General features: G+C 40.2%; 2 protein-coding genes across 4 annotated transcripts in view; both read left to right on the plus strand.

The window, feature by feature from the left end:
* Positions 1–16,288, plus strand: part of pxk (PX domain containing serine/threonine kinase) — a 32,302-nt gene that overhangs the window by 3,351 nt on the left and 12,663 nt on the right. For all 3 annotated transcript variants that reach the window (XR_013808766.1, XM_079684829.1, XM_079684830.1), the window contains exons 2-12: positions 6,171–6,221; positions 7,003–7,050; positions 7,884–8,070; positions 8,542–8,619; positions 9,688–9,761; positions 10,975–11,049; positions 11,431–11,535; positions 14,565–14,666; positions 14,833–14,994; positions 15,582–15,699; positions 15,864–15,942. Coding sequence is in view for 2 of the 3 variants with exons in the window: in XM_079684829.1 (XP_079540955.1) it covers positions 6,171–6,221; positions 7,003–7,050; positions 7,884–8,070; positions 8,542–8,619; positions 9,688–9,761; positions 10,975–11,049; positions 11,431–11,535; positions 14,565–14,666; positions 14,833–14,994; positions 15,582–15,699; positions 15,864–15,942 (1,079 nt within the window). In the remaining variant the exon portion in view is untranslated. The remainder of the gene's footprint in view (positions 1–6,170; positions 6,222–7,002; positions 7,051–7,883; positions 8,071–8,541; positions 8,620–9,687; positions 9,762–10,974; positions 11,050–11,430; positions 11,536–14,564; positions 14,667–14,832; positions 14,995–15,581; positions 15,700–15,863; positions 15,943–16,288) is intronic.
* LOC307041428 (large ribosomal subunit protein mL45-like) lies at positions 3,453–4,331 on the plus strand. Its single transcript, XM_079684831.1, has one exon. The coding sequence runs from the start codon at positions 3,480–3,482 to the stop codon at positions 4,236–4,238; it is 759 nt and encodes a 252-aa protein (XP_079540957.1). The 5' UTR covers positions 3,453–3,479; the 3' UTR covers positions 4,239–4,331.

A 16,288-nucleotide genomic window follows, 5' to 3' on the forward strand; every position in this document is an offset into this window, starting at 1 on the left:
CACTACAAAAAGTAAAAAAACCTCCCTAATTCAAGCGGACACTTTTGTTGTTTTTTTTGTGGATTTTTTGCACTGCATGGAAGTTTGGACTGGAATCACCACCACGCTCAAACGGAGATGATCATGCTGATCAAAGGACAAAGGAACATGGACGCCGGTGCATCAGCGTTTGATCTGGAAATCTGAGACAATGCTCATTGACTTTGTGAAACTTTGAATTGCCTGTTAAAGACACGATCGGAGAACAGAGGACCACCCACGGCTTAAATGGACGCCGCACAAACCTACTCCACAACAACATAACATTGGTATGTGAAGGATAATCTGTCAGTTTTGTTGGAAAAAAGCAAACTTATTTGGAGTGACTGAATTACTGTTTCGCTACATGTTGATGAATATTGGGAGTTGTTGGACTTGAAAATACATTTATTCATAAATCTCCGACGTGAAGTGTCAATATAATTGTCTGTGTGAACTCAATCAGACAATATGGAGCAGCTGGTTGAGACAAACGAGACAATGCCTGTGGTTGATTCAAATGTTTCAAGTGTGGAGAATGTTGCTCCGCCCGAGCTCTCTGTAAAACGGGGCCTCAAGTTTACCCCAAAAGGCTTGACGTTTTACATAGAAACGTGCCAAGAAAAGAGATCGGTAAAAATCAAGCAGGCCAAAAAATACATTGAACCAATACGTGTCTGGATGAAATCTACTGACAATGTGAAGTCTGTGCAATCTCATTTGCGCAACTTCATCAAGTGTTATGAGGATGCTAAGGACATACATGAGTCTTTTATAGATATGGATTTGCCCGAGGAGGAAGTCAACAGGCAAAATACATATTTCAATGCAACAATGATGACATTTTGTAATTTCACTGAGTCTGTAAAGGATTTGTTGTCTGCTGCTGGGCACTCTCATGTGGAATCAAATGAAAATGTTGACAATGAGGTGGAAAATAATGACAATGATGTTAGCAATGTTGATGTTGAAACTGATGTTGAGACTCAAACTAAACAAAGTGCTGTTATTGATGATATCAATCCGGAGGACAGTGCCTCTAACATTTCAGGTCCAAAGGAAAGGCAACACAAAACAGACTCTAATGTATCTAAAACATCATCCACCGCATCTGCCAGTCTAAAAGCAGAGGCTGATAAAGCAGCAATTGTGGAGCGCATGAAGGCTTTAAAAAGGAAACATCAGTTGGAAGCGAAAGAGGAGGAACTAAGAAAAGAAAAGGAAAAGTTTGCTCTGGAGACCGAGCTAGCTGCAACTAATGCCAAAATCAATGTTCTGGAAACTACCTCAAAATGCAGCTCCAAAAGGGATGGAATGAACTCTTATCTGGAAAGGAACAAGGCTCAGAGTACAAGGCAACTCAATCCTCAGGCCAATCAATTTGTCCCACAGAGAAATGACAAAAATAACATGCAAAATGAATTTCACCCTAATGCCCAGGCTGTCACTGTAAGACCAAAGGAAACCTCACAGACCATCAGGTTTAAAGACACACCACAAACTGTCAGGCCTAAACAAATGGCAGTGTTACAGAAGGACCTCAGACCACTATACCCTCAGGCACCAACGCAGGTGGTTCATGATGCTCTACAGACAGAGCGAGCATCCTCTTTGAATATGACATGCAGTAATGACACCCAAAATGACATTGTGAATATCATGCAACGCCAAAACTGACATCACTACAATGTTAGTACAGCAACAGTTAGCATCCTCCCTGCCAGTGAGAAATATACCCACATTTGATGGTGATCCTCTTCAGTATCATTCTTTCATCAGATCCTTTGAAAATTGTGTTGAAGTTAAAACTGATAATGCAAGTGATTGTTTACATTTCTTGGAGCAGTTCACCAGGGGGCAACCAAGAGACCTGGTGAAAAGTTGTCAGCACCTACCCTCTGTTCAAGGATACCAAAGAGCCAAATCCCTGCTTGCTGAACATTTTGGAAATGAATACACAATTGTTTCTGCTTATATGGACCAAATTGATAGCTGGCCTCTGGTTAAAGCAGAAGATGTCAAATCATTGAAATCCTTTTCTCTGTTTTTACGGGAATGCTCAAATTTAACACAGCGAATCATGCACATAAATGAGTTGGACATGCCATCAAACCTCAGAAACATCATGATGAAGCTTCCTTATAAGGTGAGGGAGAAGTGGAGGAGCCATGCATGTGATTTGCAGGAGATACGTGGTTGCAGAGCACTATTCATTGACCTTGTGAACTTTGTTGAAAAACAAGTTAGAATTGCCTCTGACCCACTGTTTGGAAATATTCAGGACTCAAAATGTACCAGCTGCAACAAACCCCCCACTGTCAGTGAACCAAGGCATAGGAAACAGGGCACCTTTGCCACCGGTGTCACTGCAATGGAAGAAAGAAACAAAGGCTACATGGATAATAAGATCAAGTCCTTTTCTGCCCAAAGTCACAACAAATGCTGTTTATTCTGCCAGCAAACCAGCCACTCACTTGAAAAATGCTCACAGTTTAAGTTAAAGACACAAAAGGACAAGATACATTTCATAAAGGAGCATGGAATTTGTTTTGGTTGCTTGAAACGGGGACACATAAGCAAAGACTGCAGGAGTCGATTGGATTGCAGTGTTTGTCAGCAAAAGCATCCTTCAGTCCTTCACATTGAGCAGAAGGGTATAAGTACACCTTTTTAATGAAGCACAAGAACCTGTGAGCCCTCTGAGTGTAACATCTGGTCAGTCTCAAACAAGTGGCCATATAGGGGCTGGAGATGAGTGCAATGCTGTGTTTTCGATTGTTGCAGTTCAAGTGAAAAGCCAAATGAGTGACAGAGTTGTACAGACCTATGCATTTTTGGATCCGGGGTGTTCCGGTACCTTTTGCACTTATAGCCTTGCAAAGAGATTGGGGCTAAGTGGCAAGCCAGCCAGTACTCTATTGCAAACAATGGGGCAAAAGAAAATTGTGAGTACCAATGTATTGTCTCACTTGGAAGTGTCTGGCATGGATACGGATGATTTTATTGAATTGCCCAATGTCTTAACCCAAAGAGTTATGCCAGTGTCAAGTGTCAACATTCCACGACAGGATGATGTGGAAAAATGGCCTTACTTGAGTAACATAAAGCTGCACGACTTGAATGCAGATGTGGATTTGCTCATCGGAACTGATGCAGCAAAAGTGATGGAACCATGGGAGCTGATCAACAGCCAAGATGAAGGCCCGTACGCAGTCAGAACAAGAGTCGGCTGGGTCATTAATGGACCACTTAGGAGTGGAAGTAACGGCAGAGTTAAGACTGGCTGCTCTGTTGTCACAACAAACCGCATATCTGTGGAACATCTGGAAGAGATGCTCATTAAGCGATACAACCATGATTTTAATGAAAAAACATCAGAGGGGCAATTGGCAATGTCAAGAGAGGACATTCAATTCATGAATATAATGAGAAGTACTACAGAACTGAAAAACGGTGTCAAGATGGCGACGCCCATGAGGAGGACGCTGGTTGCTCTTCACAGGGCAACATGTAGCAGTTTAATGAATGCCGAGGCGTCTCTGGACCTTCGGCACCCGCTCCCTCTGTACCTGCCGGTCCGGACTAAGAAGCGGTACTTCATCCCTCCGGCGGTGGGGATGAAAGGGATGAAAGATGTTAACATCAAGGACAGGGCCCGAAAAGCCGGCGTTGCCCCCAGACAGCAGTACTTTGAGAGGCCCATCAACATCGCCTCCACTTCGGGAGTCTTCGACCCCTACATCCCTCCGGAGGGCGACGCTCGACTCTCCTCTCTCTCCAAAGAAGGCCTGAAGCAACGAACTGAACAGATTAAACAGAGCGCCGGCTCTCAGCTAGCGATTCGTAAAATCAAAGAGCACGACCCTCAGTTCTCAACAAAGACTTTTGCAGAGCAGGCTCAGGAAATCTTCATTGAGGCCCAAACCGCCCTGACACAGTTCAACAAGGAGAAGCTTCACTCCTTGTTGACAGAAAGGTGTTATCCTGAGATGACGAGGGGGAACCGTTACAAGACGATCAGCTGGAGGTTTCTGGAGTCTCTGGAGTCGCCCAAGGTGGTCCACGCTCGCTGTCCCGACATGATCTCCAAGGGCAACCTGTACGGCCAGGTGACCGTCCGCATGCACAGCAAACAGACTCTGGCCATCTACGACTGCTTCGGGCGTCTGATGATGGGCAGCGAGGAGCAGCCGAAGGACGTGTTGGAGTACCAAGTCTGACTCCAAAGGATTGGTCCGCTCTGTGAGCATCCAAACCAAAACCAGCGTCTTGGAGAGACCCGTGACGAAGATCTGCCTGCTGATGGAAGCCACAGAATAAGATCATGGACAATTCTGTCTATTTTCTCTTCCTATCGTGTCTTCTAATCATCTGTTTATCTTTCAGTGGCTACAGAAAAGGCGACACAGAAGACACTATGGCTCATGGATAGAGAGAATAGCTCCCTTATATGTTTACATAAGGGTAATTGTGATTCTCACAATTAGGGGCCGGAATGTTGAAGCTATTCACATTTATTTTGTCTATTTATTTGTTTTGTAGAGCTAGCTAATTTGCAGCCATGTAATTTATGTTAAGTTGTGTTCCAGCTGGGATGCTTTTATTTTGAAGGTGATGGGTCAATTTGGGCACGCAGCTGGGTGTATTTTGGACAATCGGGGCACAGCAGCAGCGAGTGAGCACTGGGAAGGTGTATGGTTTTTTACCAGCATCAGAGCAGTATCAAGGCTGCGTCTAGCAAATATTCAACACCTTTTGCTGTATTGTTCTTGCCGAGGTGAAGACAATAAACACCACAAAACGTTGATGCCTTGACTGGACAATGGACTCATTTACTCACTCATGATCTGCGTAAGATCCGCCGTACCTGGTGACTCAGTGGCCTTTTGAAGTTTTATTGTTGTTGACAAATAGCCACTACAAACATAATGAATAGAAAGTTGCAGTGCAGGGTAAGATATGGAGAATGATTTAATTTAGTAAAAGGCAGTGGCACATATCTTCTGCATTTAACAAAAGATATGTGAAAGACTTAGAAAGACATAAGAAAAGTAAAAAAGACATCAGAAAAGTGAAATGGTGATATCCATTGAGTAAGTTGAAATGCTTTCCCCGATCATTTTTTATTTGAATGCATTTTTTGTTGTTGAAACTCATGGTTGCTGCTATCTTTAAGCCAGGTTGTCTTTATAAAAGAGTTACTTGATCGTAGTGAGACTAATCTTGTTCAACAAAAGTCTATTAAAAGATAAATAAATGGTTTTGATGACCTATAATAGACACTGTCATGCTGGAAAAACCGTTTTTGTCATGCTAAATGATTGTTTAAAGTCACATTACAAAGCCTGATTTGTGAAGCTGCTCACATGTCATCTCTGCGGCAGAGCCTGGTGTCTGTCAGCAGGAAATGAACTGTACAAAGGATCAAATTAAAGAAGAATAACAGACTAATACCATGGTTGTTGTTCTCATACTGAAGCTCCTCAGATTCTCCCCTGCACTATGTTATGTAAAGCTTTTATTTGGAAATGAAACAAAGTGAACACACCCATGATCTAAAACCTGTTTGATCTACGTGGCATTTTCTGTGCTTGTGACCTGTTGAAACTATGAGTCTATTCATCAAAAAATCATGACCTTAATCAAATGATAAAGACTTACTTACATATTACGACTTACTTTTTTGCGTAATTAAAACTGTATATATCTTAATGACAATTTGTTTTAATAATACTACAACTTCGTTTTTTATACCGAGTTATATATAGTTATTTTATGAAGTCATTCTTATTTAAACACTGACTGAACTGTGTGTGTAATGTTATCACTTAAAACGTTCCTAAATTCCTTCGTAAAACTTCCTTTCTTTGATAATAATAATAATAATGACATTTTTCAGATAAATGAAATCCTTGTTTTAATATTAAAATTAAATATATCCTCTCACTAAAATATCAATTTTAATTTTCTTGAATTACCTTTTTAAATGTTTGCTGAATGTCAGAGACAGACACACTGTTTGAAATATCAAGGTTTATTTCACATTTTTCACCTCTATCCTTCTTCCCCCAGTGTTTCACAAACGTATATTTCTACTGATAGTTCAATTGTTTATCTTACAATAAAGTCTTATATTTTCTCTCGTCTCTCAGGAGTACATCGTCAGGGTCCAGAGGGGCGTGTCTGCAGAGAACAGCTGGCAGGTAAATTACAATCACCTGGGAGTGAATATCACCACTCTAAAAACAGGGTTCTTACGGTCATTAAAAACCTGGAGAAGTCATGGAAATTCAAAATGCAAATTCCAGGCCCTGGAAAAGTTATGGAAAACAATATTTTTCCTAAAGTTTTGGAAAAGTCATGGAAATGTAACTAAAGTTGCATCAAATATAATTTATATTTTATCTAATCGCCGAAATAGTAATACTATAATGATAATGAATACTGTATCGTATAGTAATGAAACGTAAAATGGCATTTAACTGTCGAGGTGTTTTGCTGGTGAGAGATTTGAGTTGTTTTAGATAGGCACAACATGTTTCATATGCAGACCTTATTTTCCTGTTCCATGTTAAAATAAACAATTTTCAGATTAATTTTTTTGGGTCATGGAAAATTAGGTAAAGGTCAAAGAGAAGTCATTGAAAATCATTGGTGAAAAATTGTATGAACCCTGTTAAAAGCCAATTAGAGAATTTGTTTGGCAGTAAAATGAACCTTCAATACTGTCCTTGTTTAATCATAACACCATAAAATGGTGTGTGTGTGTGTGTGTGTGTGTGTGTGTGTGTGTGTGTGTGTGTGTGTGTGTGTGTGTGTGTGTGTGTGTGTGTGTGTGTGTGTGTGTGTGTGTGTGTGTGTGTGTGTGTGTGTGTGTGTGTGTGTGTGTGTGTGTGTGTGTGTGTGTGTGTGTGTGTGTGTGTGTGTGTGTGTGTGTGTGTGTGTGTGTGTGTGTGTGTGTGTGTGTGTGTGTGTGTGTTGCAGGTTATTCGGCGCTACAGTGACTTTGATGTTCTTAACAGCAACCTGATGGTGAGTTTAACATCTTTAGAGGGGCCCTGCTATGCTATTGGGTGCGTCCCCTTTCCTGTGGTGTGTTATATATGTTTTTGTAAATCTAAATAGTCTGCAAAGGCTAAAATCCATGGGTTCCCAGAAGGAGTTTCTCTCTTACACTCCCCTCATCTGTAAGCCGTTGACCAATCACAACAGAGCCTGGTAGCTAACCAATAAGAACAGACTGGGCTCTGGTTTCAGACAGAGGGTAAACATTGAAAGAAAATGAGCATAATATGTCCCCTTTAAAGTTAACCTGATATTGCAATTGATTGAGGATATTGGAAGGAATTATATATTTTACATCATTTATCTCATTATCATTGAAAGGAATGCGAAAAAGATCATCCTCTGGTTCGTTGCCACACACACACACACACACACACACACACACGCGCGCGCGCGCACACACACCAGGTTCATCTTAGCCAACCTCCTTCCTGTTTGGAAACGCTACATGGCGGTGTGTTACAACATGTTTAAGACTTTGCTGTTGTGTAAAGATTACCCACAAGCCTGACAAACAGTCGGCTCTCCTAATGTTGTGTGTCAGGTTATCCCGGTTGTGACTTGTCTTCTGTTCAGGTCAAAAGATTCCTGGATACAAGGAAGTTAGCAGCAGTTTTTTCTGCTGATGTTTCTCCTGCTCATTTCCTTTCGGGGTCTCAAACTGACCCTGATCCTCAGTCAACAAGCAGAACTGAGTGAACCCTGTTGTCTGCTTCAACGTACACAAAAAGTCTATAGTGGATAACACAAAAGACGTTTCATGTTGATAAGAAAACGCGCCTCTCCATCTTTCTCTGCAGGTTTGCGGCATCAGTCTCCCTCTGCCTCCAAAGAAGTTAATTGGGAACATGGACAGGGATTTCATAGCAGAGAGGCAGAGAGGACTGCAGGCCTTTCTGGACTCCATTACCCAGCGTCCCATGCTTTCCTGCTCCTTGACTGTAAAGAAGTTTCTGGACCCAAACAACTATTCTGCCAACTACACAGGTTTGTTTCTTATCGTCTTCCTCAGAGGTGGACAGTAATATCAAGTACTTTACTAAAGTACACGTTTAGGTACATTAATGTTGCTTTATTCTACTCACTACACATGTAATGTTGTACTTATTAGCCAACTACATTTACCTCATTACGTTTAATATAATGACTTTAGATTAGATTTGCATTCAAAATATGTTTAACATTTTAAAATACTAATTAATGTAGTAATTTATCAGGTTTAACCAGCAGAAGTGATTAAAGGGACCATATGTGAATAAAGCTTTTTCTAGACCCAAGGCAAAGACAGTCAGACCAGTCATTGTTATCAATCACCAGGAAACACCTTTCTATTTACTAAAGCTAATGTAAGTGTTCTCTCTCTCTCTCTCTCTCTCTCTCTCTCTCTCTCTCTCTCTCTCTCTCTCTCTCTCTCTCTCTCTCTCTCTCTCTCTCTCTCTCTCTGTGTGTGTGTCTCAGAGATCGCCCTGCAGCAGGTCTCCATGTTCTTCAGGTCGGACCCAAAGTGGGAGGTTCTAGAGCCGCTCAAAGATAACGGTAAGAATGTGACTAATGTCATCTTTTTGACATTAAAACCGTTTGTGGTGCTAATGCTAACCGCAGGTTCCACATGCTGATGCTTGCTTTGTTATCATTGTATTCATATTTACGTTAAAAAGGCTGCAACTATTGATACTTTTTACTATTATAATTATGTTTAATTGATTGGACAGGAACTTAAAGAATAGGGAACAATGGCTTGATTGAAAAGATGTATACAGAAATACTAAGTTTACTTTAAATCCCAAGATTATCAAACTGCTTTGTTTGTGTAACAGTTCTAAGCTAAATATATGTAGTTTGCTTTGATCGATAGCAGGAAAAGAAGCAGAACCTCACATATAGGAGCTGGAACTCTTTTTTGATGAACTATCAAAATAGTTATTATCTTTTCTTTTGATGGACTAACCAACAATTGCCTAAGTGTTTCAGGCCTACTTGATGTATACGTCATGCAGGGGTTTTTCTAGAAAAATATAGTAAAGAGGTTCAATACTGTGTCGGTGAGGGAAACACCGTTTACGCTGCGGACGTAAACAACAACGCAAGATCGGAGCTCCGTAAAAACAAAGCTATCTATGTCGTCTGACGATTTTCATATTTTCCGAATAATTATACAGTTTTTGGCTAACCAACATTTTGTTTTCTGACATGACTTTACGGGGAGAATCAGCTTTTTGGTATGAGGGGGCATGCCGCAAGTAACAGGGTGCATAACCCCTGTTTCCCGGTTTACAAAAAACCCTGCATTATGTATGTCAAGTTTTGTCCCCTTTAACAGTAAAACAGACTTCATACAGGAGAAGAGTCATTTTATTTACTAATGACTGTTTCACTCTCTGTACTGATTTAAAATCACATTTTGAACTGGCGTTTACTCTCCATTCGAGTTTCATTGAGCCATCACAATGATCCTGAAATACAAATAAAAGTATAATACAGCACATACAAAGTTTCCAGTACATTTTGAAGACTGCATTTATTTGATGATGTGCTGTAATGCTTAGATGAGGAAGAGTTGTTTTCATACTTGATGAGTTGAGTGACATGCTGATTGTTTTTCAGGATGGAGGATCAGGAAGAAATACTTTTTAATAAAAAACAAAGAGCAGCCCAAAGAGCGGTATCTGCTGAGCTGGGTGAGTGAGTGACAGGAATCAAATCACGTGACACCTTGTTCTCCTTTTGACTTTAATCTTCATTGCTCGAATTCACAGATTAAACACACAGTTTAAAACCCACATTTGGATACATACTACATATATCAAGCAAGAAATGTAATATAAGTGTGCAACATGAGGTTTTATCTGGGTAAAGACCATTTATTAAATGTTTATGAAGTTCCAAACACGTGTAATAAAATGCCCCATCATTTTGTAATGCATGCCTTTATGCACTGGGTGTATATAACGTTTTTATTTTTTATATCAAATTTTAAGTTTTGTTTATTTGGATGATATTTATTGTATTTTGAACCAGATTATGCCGCCTTTTTTCCAACTATTGTAAAATCCCAATTTCCTACTGCTGCAGTCTGATAATTTCTACATGTTGTGGTCCGTCTGTCTGCAAAAATCTGACGTGTGTAATAGAAAAGCGTTTAAGGAAGCCGTGAGTTCAGAGAACACATAACACGTGGAAAGTTTTACTATATATTCTTACTTGTTTTTGTCTTTCGAGGGAGAAAGAACAAAAAGGAAGAGTGTTCCTCTTTCACTTCCATGTATCACACACTCAAAGATTTCCCACAGTCCAGAAGATTGAATTTATGCTGATTTAAACTCAATAAAATGTCATTAAGTGATGTGTAGTTTCAGTCAGAAGCAACATATATCATTCAGTCTGTAAACAGTCTGGTTAGAAGTGACTGTTTTAGTTTTTACTGAAAATGTTTGTTCAACAGAAAACAGATTTAAGGAATTCCTTCAGGGCCTTTTAATGCACTTAAGGATTAAATCTGATGTATTAAACGGTACATGACTTAAACTACATTTGATTTTAGAAGGAAATCGGAATAAAACATTCAAATCCAGAATAACTAATAACCTTGTGTGTGTGTGTGTGTGTGTGTGTGTGTGTGTGTGTGTGTGTGTGTGTGTGTGTGTGTGTGTGTGTGTGTGTGTGTGTGTGTGTGTGTGTGTGTGTGTGTGTGTGTGTGTGTGTGTGTGTGTGTGTGTGTGTGTGTGTGTGTGTGTGTGTGTGTGTGTGTGTGTGTGTGTGTGTGTGTGTGTGTGTGTGTGTGTGTGTGTGTGTGTGTGTGTGTGTGTGTGTGTGTGTGTGTGTGTGTGTGTGTGTGTGTGTGTGTGTGTGTGTGTGTGTGTGTGTGTGTGTGTGTGTGTGTGTGTGTGCCAGGTGGATCTGGGTCCTGATAAGTTCCTGTCTGACAAAGACCTGCAGTCAGCCATGAAGCTGCTGACCAGCCTCTCGGTATGTGAAAATCAAACACAGTAACTTCACAACACACACAACTGAAGACCATAATCTGACTTTTTTTCATGTGCTTTATATTTTGGCATAATAAGCAAACATTAATATGCTATAGAAGAGTAAAATGTGTTTCTGAATTTGCAATAACAACAAAAATGAGCCAATATGTTGTTACATTACAAGGTCATTAACATGCATCACCATCCTGCAAATTTGACAAAGATTATCTTTAAATTATATTAAAAATAATGAAATACTAAAGACAGTCCTAGCTAGTAATAGAAAATGATACTATTTAGATTTTAATAAAATTATTGAATCCAGTGATGGATTTGTTTCTACTTAAATATCTGCTATACATAATCTTCTCCCCCGCTGCAGGTCCCATACCTCTGTCCACTGCTGTTCTCCAGCACCAGCGAGTCCTCAGCTCTGCTCATCCGGCCGTTCAGCGAGAGAGGCTCCCTGAGAGACCACATCTGCAAGGTGTGTGTGTGTGTGTGTGTGTGTGTGTGTGTGTGTGTGTGTGTGTGTGTGTGTGTGTGTGTGTGTGTGTGTGTGTGTGTGTGTGTGTGTGTGTGTGTGTGTGTGTGTGTGTGTGTGTGTGTGTGTGTGTGTGTGTGTGTGTGTGTGTGTGTGTGTGTGTGTGTGTGTGTGTGTGTGTGTGTGTGTGTGTGTGTGTGTGTGTGTGTGTGTGTGTGTGTGTGTGTGTGTGTGTGGTCGGTCATGTGGTCATGCACAGATACCCTTCAATATTTGTGTGTAACTCTCTGTAAAACTAGACGACACACCAAACACAATGTTGACAGTTTTTGTTCAAACTAAATTTCCTCTCCTGCAGAGTTTGACGAAGTACTCAGAGCTTTTACTGAAGTGTAGTGATCGAAATTGCAAATGTAGCGTGGGCTCTAAATGCTGTGATGTGTGGTATTATGCTGCAAACCTGTTTCTACACTAATGAACATTTAAATATAGTAGCAATTCCACAGTGTAGAAAAAGTAGCTTAAATAGATATTTAAAAGTACTCATTATGCAGAATGAAATGCTTAAAAGAAATTTGTGTCATACTTGTGGTTCATAATTAGTGGCTGCATCAATATGTTGCAGGTGGGGATAATTGCACTACTTAAAGTACTGCCTGGTTACTTTATCCATAACAAGAAATGCTCATTAAAAACGCTATCCCACTGTTCTGAGGCAAGTAACATTTTAAAGTTAATCACCTCACATGGAAGAGTTGATGTTTTAAGTAGCTATGGAGGTAACTATCTCACTTCCTTATCTCTGTTAAGAGTTGCTGATGCGGCAGCAAAACTGTCTTTGTTTTTGATTTTATTACCACTATGAATAAATATATAAAAACTTTTTGTCAAGGGTCAAGACAAGTAATAATTACATTTGGCCAAGTAGCTCTCTTACTGACTTGCGTAAAAAAAATACACTCATGTTGAATCCTGCACAATTTATGAGTTGCTTTATGTTTTTTCAAATCAATGTTTTTTTAATTTAGTTTCGACAATCAATAAGCAGTGTTTGTCATATAGTAATGGTAAACATAATATATGCCAATGCAAATGAGCGATTGGTCTGTGATTGTATGTACAAAAGGAAAAATCTAAAACAAAACAAGAAAAACACAAACAAACAATAACAACGACTAAAGTAATCCCCTATCGCTGCTAGTGATCCTTATACTCACGAATATATGCCAGACATATTGTTGGATGTGTGTATATGCATGTAAAACAAATGCATATACACACACGCAACCTACACATACACATTTTCTGTATACATACACATACATACATACATACATACATACATACATACATACATACATACAGTGGGGCAAAAAAGTATTTAGTCAGCCACCAATTGTGCAAGTTCCGCCACTTAAAAAGATGAGAGAGGCCTGTAATTTTCATCCTAGGTACACTTCAACTATGAGAGACAGAATGGGGGGAAAGAATCCAGGAAATCACATTGTAGGATTTTTAATGAATGAATTGGTAAATTCCTCGGTACAATAAGTATTTGGTCACCTACAAACAAACAAGATTTCTGGCTCTCACAGACCTGTAACTTCTTCTTTAAGAGCCTCCTCTGTCCTCCACTTGTTAACTGTATTAATGGCACCTGTTTGAACTTGTTATCAGTATAAAAGACACCTGTCCACAACCTCAAACAGTCACACTCCAAACTCCACTATGGCCAAGACCAAAGAGCTGTCAAAGGACACCAGAAACAAAATTGTAGACCTGCAACAGGCTGGGAAGACTGAATCTGCAATAGGTAAGCAGCTTGGTGTGAAGAAATCAACTGTGGGAGCAATTATTAGAAAATGGAAGACATACAAGACCACTGATAATCTCCCTCGATCTGGGGCTCCACGCAAGATCTCACCCCGTGGGGTCAAAATGATCACAAGAACGGTGAGCAAAAATCCCAGAACCACACGGGGGGACCTAGTCAATGACCTGCAGAGAGCTGGGACCAAAGTAACAAAGGCTACCATCAGTAACACACTACGCCGCCAGGGACTAAAATCCTGCAGTGCCAGATGTGTCCCCCTGCTTAAGCCAGTACATGTCCAGGCCCGTCTAAAGTTTGCTAGAGAGCATTTAGATGATCCAGAAGAGGATTGGGAGAATGTCATATGGTCAGATGAAACCAAAATAGAACTTTTTGGTAAAAACTCAACTAGACGTGTTTGGAGGAGAAAGAATGCTGAGTTGCATCCAAAGAACACCATACCTACTGTGAAACATGGGGATGGAAACATCATGCTTTGGGGCTGTTTTTCTGCAAAGGGACCAGGACGACTGATCCGTGTAAAGGAAAGAATGAATGGGGCCATGTATCGTGAGATTTTGAGTGACAACCTCCTTCCATCAGCAAGGGCATTGAAGATGAAACGTGGCTGGGTCTTTCAGCATGACAATGATCCCAAACTCAGATTTGTGAACAATATTTGAGAGAAATGGTTATTTTGTGTATGTAGAAAATGTTTTAGATCTTTGAGTTCCTCTCATGAAAAATGGGAGCAAAAACAAAAGTGTTGCGTTTATATTTTTGTTCAGTGTATATACATACATACATATGCTGCACTTAAGCTAAACCAATAACAGAATGATTTACAGAGTTTGGAATGCATTTATAAAAGGTCCCCAGGCTTCCTGAAATATGCTGTTTGAGTATAGAAGTGAGTATCTGATCTTTTCAAGTTTCATACAGGACATAACATCTGTCAACCACTGTAGATGAGTGGGCGGGAAACTGTCTATCCATCTAAGCAGGATGGCTCGACGAGCTAAGAGGAGAGCAAAAGACAGAGATTGCCGCCGTTCTGCAGTTAAACGCATCTCCTTTCCTATTACCCCAAATAGGGCAGCCAGAGGCTTTAATGTTTTTTATCAACAATCTGAATAGTACCTAGTAACTAATGTACACCAAAGTAGTCCCAGCTGTGTTGCCTGGTAGAGAATTAGAACTGTTGACCCTCTGTGTGCAGGCGAAGCCCAGAGAGAGCTACCTGAAGAAGTACTGCAACCCCAAGAAGAGTCAGGGTCTGGAACTGCAGCACATCAAACTGTACGGCCGTCAGATCCTCGAGGTACACACACACACACACACACACACACACACACACACACACACACACACACACACACACACACACACACACACACACACACACACACACACACACACACACACACACACACACACACACACAAAGTGTTTTTCATTATTAAAAAGTAACTGTATTTGTGTGTCAGGGTCTGAAGCTCCTCCACGATGGCGGCCTGTTTTTCGGACACCTGCACACGTCCAACGTAATTCTGGATGACGGTGTGTGTCGACTGATGGATGTGGAGAACGGCATGCTGGGAGTTCCCTCAGCGCTGCGACCGGCCTTCATCCAGCTCAGGAAAATCAATGTACATACAATACATATTGAACATTAATACATGAGGATTTTAGTTTTAGAAACCTATCCTTATTAATAATTGTAATAAGAGCAAAGACAATTCAAATGCAATACATTTAACAAACAAACAGACAATAATATTAGGCAAGGACAAGACAGTAGATGACTCAAATTAAAAACAAAGACCATGAAAACTAAACATTATTAGAGAATAAGTAAAGATAACTTTTGCAAGAGTATTCCATCATTTTTTTGTGTAGTTAAAAAAAAAACCTACTCTGCTTTTTTCTTATTGGATTACATAACATAAAATCATTCCCATCAAAGTAACACACATACAAAATCTCTCCTTCACTTAGATTGTAATTGTTGATTTAATTAGATGATTATTAGCCAACCATTATATTCTTTTATTGTCTGAAAAATGGACACGATTTAAAAAATATATATATATTTGAAGGTGATAAATGGAGAGGAAAGAAATATTGATAAATGAGCCCGCTTTTCTATAAACAACATTGCACAAATCTACATGAGCCAAGTGATCCTGTAATGTAGCATCATACTTAGTGTGTGTGTTTGTGTGTGTGTCTGCAGACCACAGAGAGCATCGACGTCTTCTGCTTTGGACATTTACTCTACGAGATGACGTACGGCCGACCGCCGGACAGCGTCCCCGTCGAACAATACCCCGATGTCCCCTACACTGCTGTGGGTGAGTATATTTAAACACACACACACACACACACACACACACACACACAGATGCTGTCACATGTCAATGTGTTCCTCCTGACATTTAAACCTGAACCATAGTTTACTCCAATGGCCCATTGAACTATTGTGCTTTGTTGATTTATTTTCTGTGTGTGTGTTCAGTGTCAGTGCTGCAGTCCATTCTGTCCGCAGAGGCCTGTAAGAGCGGGATGCCAACAGTGTCGGCGCTCATGCAGACACCGTGAGTCCACATGTTATCAGTCTACTCACATGTTGACTTTCTTGTTGAGCAATAACACACATACAGTCTGTCAGCCTATTTTATTTACAAGAATCAACTACATGTTTACAGATCTGCTCGGGGAAACAAGTTAGTATCAGTGTAAACAACATCTTGATCCAACACAGGGGATGTTAGCCTTTGCAGACCATTTACATGCACAAAAACCTTTATAACACACTACAGGAAAGGGAGAACCCTCAAAGCCAGATAAGGTCTCTTTAAGACAAACACATATCTGGAATGTGTACTATGAAATGAAAAGGAACCGTATCATATTTTCCTTTTGGCTGCTTTTGAGTCACAA

The sequence above is a fragment of the Notothenia rossii genome (assembly GCF_949606895.1).
Source record: "Notothenia rossii genome assembly, chromosome: 5".
NCBI lineage: Eukaryota > Metazoa > Chordata > Actinopteri > Perciformes > Nototheniidae > Notothenia > Notothenia rossii.

Excerpts from the sequence above, each read along its gene's own strand:
- LOC307041428 (XM_079684831.1), top strand. The coding sequence starts at position 3,480 with ATGGCGACGCCCATGAGGAGGACGCTGGTTGCTCTTCACAGGGCAACA.